This window comes from Dermacentor silvarum, chromosome 5 (assembly GCF_013339745.2).
Source record: "Dermacentor silvarum isolate Dsil-2018 chromosome 5, BIME_Dsil_1.4, whole genome shotgun sequence".
Classification (NCBI taxonomy): Eukaryota; Metazoa; Arthropoda; class Arachnida; order Ixodida; family Ixodidae; genus Dermacentor; species Dermacentor silvarum.
In genome coordinates this window covers 159,898,213-159,907,939 of record NC_051158.1, presented here as the reverse complement: position 1 = coordinate 159,907,939, position 9,727 = coordinate 159,898,213, and the positions used below count along the sequence as shown (strand labels likewise).

At 46.7% G+C, this 9,727-nt stretch overlaps 1 protein-coding gene and 1 pseudogene across 1 annotated transcript; both read left to right on the top strand.

Moving 5' to 3' along the window:
- Positions 1-563: 563 nt before the first annotated feature.
- Positions 564-1,766, top strand: LOC125945803 (uncharacterized). Its single transcript, XM_049668094.1, has one exon. The coding sequence runs from the start codon at positions 564-566 to the stop codon at positions 1,764-1,766; it is 1,203 nt and encodes a 400-aa protein (XP_049524051.1).
- A 2,213-nt stretch (positions 1,767-3,979) lies between these two features.
- Positions 3,980-5,188, top strand: LOC125946096 (uncharacterized; annotated as a pseudogene).
- Positions 5,189-9,727: the final 4,539 nt, after the last annotated feature.

Sequence of the window (9,727 nt, the reverse complement as noted above, 5' to 3'; positions counted from 1 at the left end):
TCTGTGCCAAAATTGTAAGGAAATTGAAACAATAGACCACTACTTTTTATCATGCCGACGTTATTCAAACCAGAGAACGAAATTACTCGAAGCTCCACTCTGCAAAATTGGATTAAGATTAAGTACACCAGTATTATTATCATTTGGGGCCTCCTCCCTCGGCTATTGTCACAGAGACGTTTGTTGCGCAGTCTTTCAATTTTTAACAGAAACAAGACGATTACCCTGTTAATTATAGTAACCTTATTCTACCTATCAGATCAGTATTCATTTCACTGAAATTTGTTTCTCCAAATTCGTTAGTAACATTGTATTTTTTCTGACCTTGATAATAACTATATTTTTCACCTCTCGGTTAGTCTGACTGCTCGTTGGCACAATACTCTAGGTATACAAAATTTTCTTTGTTTTTGTTTGTGCCTTCTTTACTTTGCGTATCTCATTGTCAAAAAGAATTTTTTTTAGCTACCTACTGCCGCCCGATTCTTGGCCTATCCCCCTCAGTGGGTGCGAGCCATGGTGAAGGATCATCATCATCATCATCATCAACGGCTGTGCTCGGCATGCTCTCTGCTGGAAACAGCGTATCGGCCTCAGGCCGAGGATCGTCGACTCCGTTTCTGAATGAAGATGCAAGCTACAAAGTTGTTCTCCCGCGTCTACCAACCGGTAACGATGTGCTGAATTCCATTTTTTTTCATGCGGACTTGAGTGGCAGACCATACCGTGCTCCTGACTTCCGAGACGCTCTGCTTGAAGTAGTGGATACTGCAGATATTATAGGTGTAGGACAGTATCAGATAAGCCATGTATGGATGGTTACCTGCGCTAGTAGTGCGGCGAAACATAAACTCGTCGCCTGTGGTGAGCTCCGTGTCAAAGGACTGAAGTGCATGGTGATAGATCCGGAGACTAAAAATATCAAGCTCAAATTACTCTGGCTTCCGCCTCACCTTAAAGCTCGACGGGTTGAAGAGGCGTTCCAGGCGTACGGTCAGGTGAAGTCTGTCGAGAGAGAGGTGTGGAGATGCACTGGTATGGAACAGTGGGTGACGACAAACCGGGAGGTTTCCTTGGTGCTCAAGGATGCTGTCACCGTAAGCTCAATACCACACATTATGTCCATTTATGGACACCAGTGCCTGGTACTTATCCCCGGCAGGCCTCCGCTGTGCCTTCGTTGCAAGCGTGTGGGACATGTCCGTCGACAATGCAGAACGCCGAGGTGCTTGCAGTGCCACCGATTTGGTCACTCGGTGGACGCCTGTGTATCGACCTATGCCAATAAGCTTCGTTCTGGGCAACACAGCGCAGAAGAGCCCCAACTGGACCATCTCATGGATGCTACAGAGATAGTCGATGCTACCGGAGAAGCCACAGGCGGCATCAGGGACGAAGAACAGGAGTCTCCAGAGCCAATGCCGAGCAGCCACAGCATCCCAAGCGAAGCTACTGGCAATAACTCGGTTTGCACACATGACCTAGAAAACCTTAAAGAAAAGCCCCCCGATGGCGACAAGGAAGAAGAGGCGATGGACAGCAGTCAAGCGAGGAAGCGTCCGGCACCGTGCAACGATGAAACAACGGGGAGTGCAGTACAGGCACCCGAGAGTGTGCCTTCTAGTGCTCAACGGGTTCCCTCCCCTGGTGATGGTGTGCCGCAGCGGTTTTGTCAGCAAAGTAAGGAGAGTGCTGTAAAGAAGTGCAAAGGGAGCAAGACCACAGATTTACCTGTGGCCAAGGGTGATGAAGAACAAAAGCTTTAGGTGAGCAAAATGGCTACCGCCTTCACCCTCCCCTTATGTGTAGCGGCACTCAACGTGCGTGGGCTGCGGAGTATAAGGCGTCAGCAGCAGTTACTCCATGTGCTTAGGCAGCATGAAATTGATGTTGGTGCAGTGCAAGAGACCAAGATTTCTTCTGCTACCGATGCTAACCTTGCGCTGCAAATTTTTCAACCAGATTATGAGGTGTGTGTTAGCCAAGCGTGTGGTGCTTCCGCTGGGTGCTTTTTGTTAGTTAGAAAGCAGTTGAATCACGCTTCATTGTCGCTACGTGTTGATGGGGAAGGCCGCTTTCTATGTTGTGACCTCTCTTTTCGTTCCCGTAATTGGCGGTTTATTTGTGTCTATGTGTTTATATGTGCCCCTAAAAGTGAGCGACAGGAAGGCTTTCTTTCTGTCTCTTGCTCCGTTCCTAGACACTGACAGAGATTTGGTAGTTTTGGGAGACTTTAACTGTGTTTGTGATCATAGAGACCATTCATACCTAACAAAGCGTTATGATGCAAGTGCAACTTTGCTTCAGCAATTACTGGAAGACCACAATCTAATAGACGTGGGAGCCTACACGCCTACTTGCGTGCGGTTCACGCACTTTCAAGGCGTCTCTCATGCTCGACTTGATCGTGTGTATGTTTCGACGGATCTCTGGTCTCACATTCACAACTACGCCGTGAAACCTATATTTTTCACAGACCATTGTTTAGTGGCTGTTTCATGGGGTCCCAGAAAGTTTCGCAAGTTTACTCCAAATTGGGAATTGTGGAAACTTAACACAGAACTTATACGAGAGGAAAAATTTGTAAACAAAGTGAAAGAATTATTTCTAGAGATAACGCAATGTCGACAGCTCCCACTGTTTGCTCAATGGGAAATGTTCAAACAGAGAGTAAAAAATGAAGCGATTGCTATTTCATGTGAGCTATCTCAAAGAAAAAATGCAGAAAAACATCACCTTTACAATCTACTTCATAAGCTGCACGCTTTCGAAAGCCAGGAGCCAGGGTTATATAGCGACGAGATAAATACAGTTCGAGCAGAGGTACAGAAATATGAGACGGAAGCGTACAGAGGAGCAGTGGTGCGTTCACGCACAACTCGTTTCACAGATGAGGAGCCCACAAAAAGGGCTCTTGGTGATGAAAAGCGATACGCGCTTTCAAAGCAGATATTACAAATTGAATCTGGTGGTTCCATATATACAGAAACGACGCAGATAATCACCATATTTGAAGATCACTATAAAAATCTTTTCACTGCAGTTACGCTTCAGCAGGGTTACGAAGAAAAAGCCGATCAATTTATTTCTCTTATGCCACAATTACAAGATGATGATCGAGTCAGCGTTGACGAGCCAATAACTCGAGAAGAAATTAAGCTTGCTGTTGAAACTCTGCAGAAAAACAAGACGCCTGGCCCTGATGGCCTTAGTGCCGAGTTTTATGTAAAATTTCAGGAATTCCTGTGTCCCTTTCTTGAGCAGGTTTTCAAAGACGCTTATAAACATGGTGAGCTTCCTCCGACTTTCTATCAGGGCCATACGACCCTAATCCGAAAGAGCACTGATAATGAAGTATTAAAGAGTGTAAACGGATATAGGCCGATATCATTATGTAACGTCGATTATAAAATATTTGCAAAAGTACTTACAAATCGGTTGCAGACAGTCATTGCTAAATTAGTTGGTGACCATCAAACATGTGGAATTCGAGGACGCTCTATACAAACAAATCTTCATATCGCACGTTGTCCTTGAGTGCTTAGAAGGTAGCATGGATCAAGTAGCTCTTCTTCAGATTGACCTCGCCAAAGCCTTTGATAAGGTTCAGCACAGTTTTTTGTTCCGATTACTGCGACATCTGCAGTTAGGTGATGCATTATATAATGGTATAGAACTTTGTTATAAAGGGTGTACTACAAAGTTAATTGTGAACCGTACCCTCTCAGGTGTAATACAGGTACAGTCATCCGTCCGTCAGGGTTGTCCGCTCTCGCCTTTACTTTTCGCAATATACTTGGAACCTCTTTGCTTAAGCGTGCTTTATAACTCAAGCATTAAGGGATACAGGTATGCAGATGAACAAATTAAAGTTCTAGCTTATGCGGATGACATTGCCTTCTTTTGCATCGATAAGCCCAGTATTATTGAGACAATAAACACTACCTTGCGTTTCTGTGAAATGGCAGGAGCTAGTGTAAATTTTGATAAAAGTAGGGGGTTTTGGCTAGGCATGTGGGCTCTAACTCCCTCTGTGTTCTCGAATATTCATTGGGATCAGTCTTCGCTGCGATATCTTGGTGTGCCTCTCGATAACTTCCGTAATAGTGGACCTCATTGGACATCCGCGATAACCACAATCCGTCGAAAGGTGACAACCTGGCAGGGACGCGACTTCTCCATTTTCGCAAGATCTAAGGCGTGCAATATATTCCTGGCTTCTAAGCTTCTTTATGTTCTGCAGGTCTTGCACTGCTCTCGCATCCATGTTCAGGCATTCCACCGAATATTTGCATCTTTTATTTGGCAGTCATCATGTGAAGCCATGAGAAGGGATAATCTTTTTCTTCCACTTGAGAAGGGAGGTCTCAGTCTTGTGCATTTGTTTGTGAGACAATTGGTCATGCGATTATTTTACCTTAAAAATGTCCGTCATCCTTTCCTCCTTGCAGTTAACAGAACACGTCTTGCTTCACACCTCCCTTTTCTTTTTGTCACGACCAACTCTGCTCAAGAACTGCCGTTATGGGGCTTCCTATAAGAACTCGTGGATACTATCTCATTTTTAAAAGCCAGATTCACGTTAGATTATTTATTTAGCGTTGATCGAACATCGCTAAATATAGCACTTGTAAATAACCTTTTCCCTGCACCTATGTATCGAAAGCCATATCTGTCTCTATTTCGTCAAGATGTTCTTTGCCGTGTTCGTCGAATGTGTATAACGCCAGCAGCGAAAACATTTTTCTTTAAGCTGCACACTTCCACTCTGCCAGTTAAAACATGGCTTCATGAGAAAGGATTATATGTACCGTGGAATACAAATTGTAGACTGTGCAGCCAACCTGAGACAATAGAACATTGCTTTATTCTTTGTCGTGATGCATTTTATTTTTGGGACATTTTACAAAGAACTATCACAAAAGAATTTCCTCTAACACCTTACGGTATCCGGTTCTTTCCTTTCAAAAAGACAATCAGTAATGCATCATATGATTTGTTTATGTTATTAGGACTGTATTCATTATGGAGAAGCCGAATGATCGACAGACATGCCGAGCCACCCCGCTCGACAAGGTCTGTCTTTCGAGAAGAGGCTGCTCAAGTGCCGAGTGTTGTTGCAACCTTTGACCCCGTTCCTGAATGGATTTCGTATCTGGACGCTTGTGTTTGTTTACCCGATTTTTGAACTTTCATTCGACTGCCTAGCGTGTGTGAATTTGTTTTGTCATGTATGTATATATGTAACACAACTAATTTTTGCATATAACTACTAATATTTCCATGCAATAAAGAAAAAAAGAGTGGCTGTATGGCTGAGTGGTTACGGCGCTCGCTTCGGGATCTTGCGTACGCGGGTTCGAAACCCGCTCTGGCTACAATTTTTTTTTAATATAACGCTTTTCCCTTTTTTTTCTCTCACTGTTTGCCAGCGCGGTCGCTTGAACGCCGGCGCGAAGCGGCGGTCGTTGGGGTGTTGCGGAGCGCAGCGTAGCAACACCCCAAATAAAAAAAATACTGCTCCAGTCAGGTAGACTGCTCCCTCCCTGATAGTGAGATTATATTTGGATCATCAAAACAGTGATGCGTTTATAATACCACCGATCCCAACAGCAGGCTAAGTCACCACCAGCCCAGCGTTTTCTCCGTCAACGCCTCCTCCGTTCCAACGGCGGCGACTCGAAACATGGTACGCGCGAGCGGCGCAGCGTGGCGCCAGCGGTCAAACGCTGTACCTACTAGCAAATGGAAATACGCGGCCGGGACTCGCGCCGTGGCGAAAGGTTGGTAACCTCGCCGAGTGATGACGTCAGGCGCGTCACCTAGCAACGCCTCGCACAAGCTGTGGGAGGCGTTGCTATAGGCAACGCGCGGTGACGTCATCGCCAGTCGCACTTTTCTGCTCATGCTCCACGGCCCAACCAAAAGCTTAATTAAACAGCTCCGCTGTTAAAAGTAGTCCATTAATTCCCTGATTTAGCGGTATATTATCTGAGAATGATTTCACGTCGATAGTGGTTACTGGAGCGAGTTGGATGTATGGAAACTTTTATTCAGGGATGGTAAAATTATCGGTGAGTCTTCGAAGATCGGAGGCTCTTGGTCTTGCGGTGGGGGGGGCGAGGGGGGGGGGGGGGGCTCAGTCCAGGGCTCTGCTCGCCGTCGCCGCCCTGCGTGCCCTGTCAATCAGGCTAAGTTGATCGTCCAAGGCCTCGCTGGCCAGCAGCGACTCCCACCGCTCCGCGCTCAGGTGTTGGATGGGGGGTAAGGCAGTAATGCGCGAGCTGTAAACAGCAAACTGTGAGGTATCGTGGTTGCTTTGTCAACCATCACGATGTCCTGGCTCGAGCCACGTTGGGCAGGTATATGAACTGCGTTTTGCTCATCGGTCCAATGCTCTTAACGTTCTCTGACAGTTTCCATGCCACCGCTGAGGGCCTCCTCATTTTTAATGTGAAAGCTCTACTAGTCCAATTACAAACCCAGACAACGCCTGATTTCATATATGTGACCTACAAGTTCAGCCCAGGTAAAACTGCGACTTCATCATCATCATCATCATCAGCCAATATTTTATGCCCACTGCGGACGAAGGCCTCTCCCTGCGATCTCCAATTACCCTTGTCCTGCGCTATCGTATTACAACTTGCGCCTGCAAATTTCCTAACTTCATCCCATATAGTTTTCTGCCGACCTTGACTGCGCTTCCCTTCTCTTGGTATCCATTCTGTAACTTTTATAGTCCACCGGTTATCCACCCTACGCATTACATGGCCTGCCCAGCTCCACTTCTCCCGCTTAATGTCAATTAGAATATAGCCTATCCCTGTTTGTTCGCTGATCCACACCGCTCTTTTAATGTCTCTTAACGTTAGTCCTAAGATTTTTCGTTCCATCGCTCTTTGTGCGGTCCTTACCTTCTTCTCAAGCCTCTTTGTTAACCTCAAAGTTTCTGCCCCATATGTTAGCACCGGTAGAATGCATGATTGTACACTTTTCTTTTCAAGGACAGTGGCAAGCTCCCAGTCAGGATTTAGCAATGCCTGCCATATGCACTCCAACCCAATTTTATTCTTCTGTAAATTTCTTTCTCGTGATCAGAGTCCCTTGTAAGTAATTGACCTAGATAAACGTACTCCTTTGCAGACTCTAGAGGCTGACTGGCGATCCTGAATTATTGTTCCCTTGCCAGGCTATTGAAGATTATCTTTGTCTTCTGCATATTCATCTTCAACCCAATTCTTACACTTTCTTGATTAAGGTCCTCAATCATTTGCTGTAATTCGTCTCCATTGTTGCTGAATAGGACAATGTCCTCTGCAAACCGAAGGTTGCTGAGATATTCGCCGTTGATCCTCACTCCTAAGCCTTCCCAGTCTAACAGTTTGAATACTTCTTCTAAGCATGCAGTGAACAGCATTGGAGAGATTGTGTCTCCTTGCCTGACCCCTTTCTTGATAGGTATCTTTCTACTTTTCTTGTGGAGAACCAAGGTAGCTGTGGAATCCTTGTAGATGTTTGCTAACATATTGTTACGCGAAGTACGAGTCAGTAAGACGGGCAACTATTTACAGGTTGTATTTACAACAGCGGTTGCAGCGCTGACCGGTTAGGTTCACCACGCGAGCCTAGCTCGTTCGTCCTCTTCTTTTCTCGAGTGATGGCGCCCGCGCGCCTCGGTCAAACAATCAAATACCACACGCGTGTAGCATAATCCCCCGGCGGCAGAAGCGACGTCCCGGAGCGTCTAAACGTCATCACTGGGAGGGTGATACTGCTTCAGTCGTGTAACGTGCACGATATCGCTGAACTGGGAAGCAGATGGGGCGTCAGGGGCGATCTCGTATGTGACGGGAGTCACGGCACGAAGCACTCGGTAGGGGCCTGTGTAACGCGACAGCAGTTTTTCTGACAGGCCGACCTGACGCGACGGAGACCATAGAAGCACCAAAGAACCAGGCGGGAAGTGCACGTCTCGGTGTCGCTGGTCGTACAAACGTATGCCTCCTGTACTCCTTGATTACGCAATGCCTGTATGACTGTTGGTATCTCTACTGAATCAAATGCCTTTTCATAATCTATGAAAGCCATATAGAGAGGTTGATTGTACTCCGCAGATTTCTTGATTACCTGATTGATGACATGAATATGATCCATCGTATCTATCTATCTATCTATCTATCTATCTGTCTATCTATCTATCTAGTGTTGAGACTCGGGTAGCGTTTAGGCCGGTGATCATTCAGCCAGAGGGATGAGTATGTCCAGGAGTAAGAGCGAGAGAAAAAAGGGTTTATTTTACATATTTACAGTGGCTCCAAATATGGAAGCCCACTCCATGGGAGAGCACTTTGAAAGTCTCAGCTCACTACATGTCTGAACACATATCATAACACGTCAGGACATACCACTGCACGCAAGGTGTCTCCTTATAAAACATCGGTCTTCCCTAGTTGACCCGACTAGAGAATCAGATGACCTTGATGCGGCCAATCAGTCTTGTTCGCTGAACTCCGCCTCTAATGTTGCCCCTTCGAAGCAAGGACGAGGTAATCCGGAAACAGGGGGTTGACACTCCTTCCCCGAAAGTCGGTGACTTGTTTCTTACCCTCCGATGGTCATCTTGCCAGGGTCGGGAGAATGGCCTTCGCACTAATCCCCGCGTCTAACGAAGGGCGGCGGTTGTAGTCGGTCGCTTCTAAGCGAGCTTCTTTTTCATCGCGTCACTGCCGGTGTCGGGCACTGTCGCCGTCTGGGCGACACTGATGAAAGGGGTGGCATCAGGGGAAGCACCCAAAGAATGGGCACTGCCGATTTGGGGCGCCTGTTTGCCCGTCTCGTCGGTGTCTGGCACTGTCGCCGTCTGGGCGACGCTCATGAAAGGGCCATGCCTCGATGGGAAACAATGAAAGAATGCGCCCGGCCGATTCGGGACGCAACAGACTCCTCCTCCGCCGGAAGATCCGACCTGAGGGTGGCCAGCTGTCAGGTTGCCCGAAGCGTTGGTGGTCGGTCGAGAGCTCGGGGTTTCTTCTTGAAATGATGGCCGATGACACACTCGAGCATGAGGTCCCAGCGTTAACCTCGTTGTGCCGTCTTCCTGGGAATACACAAGCACACACACGAACCACATGGCAAAGGAAAGCACCTTGCTCGCACTTAGAGCCATCGGGTCTAGCGAACAAATCAACGCACCTGCCCTTATCGTATAATAGCACCAAAGCAGTCATCGAATCACTAAACCTTCGCTGAAGCCCACGATTTTGAGTATAAACCAGGATTCACAACTTTCTCCCAACATCCGACAGAGAAGAGCATTCCTAGTGACAAAGCACCACATAGCGTTCAAGCGCCCGAAATCCGTTAAATCCACCAGGCTTCACTTGACCCAATAATTTGGACCCAAAATTTTGTGCCGCCAAAGCGAGCTCTCATGAACCTCGGAGATCACCAAAACCAGATCGTTGTGCTGCAGAGAGCCCAAAGGTAGAATACTCGTAAATACTCTAAATAAATGATAATGAAATATACGCAGCACAAACGCCATGAAGTCTTACATCCGCTAGTGTCGCACGCACTAAAGTGCCATTGAGCGCCACATTTGCATCATGGATGTACTGTTAGAGTCGCTTTAACTTTGCGGACAAACTCACAAGTAATAAGTGCGAATCACGCACTAACAATGTCTTTCTCTTGTCCACATAGGACACACACTAAAGAAACAATT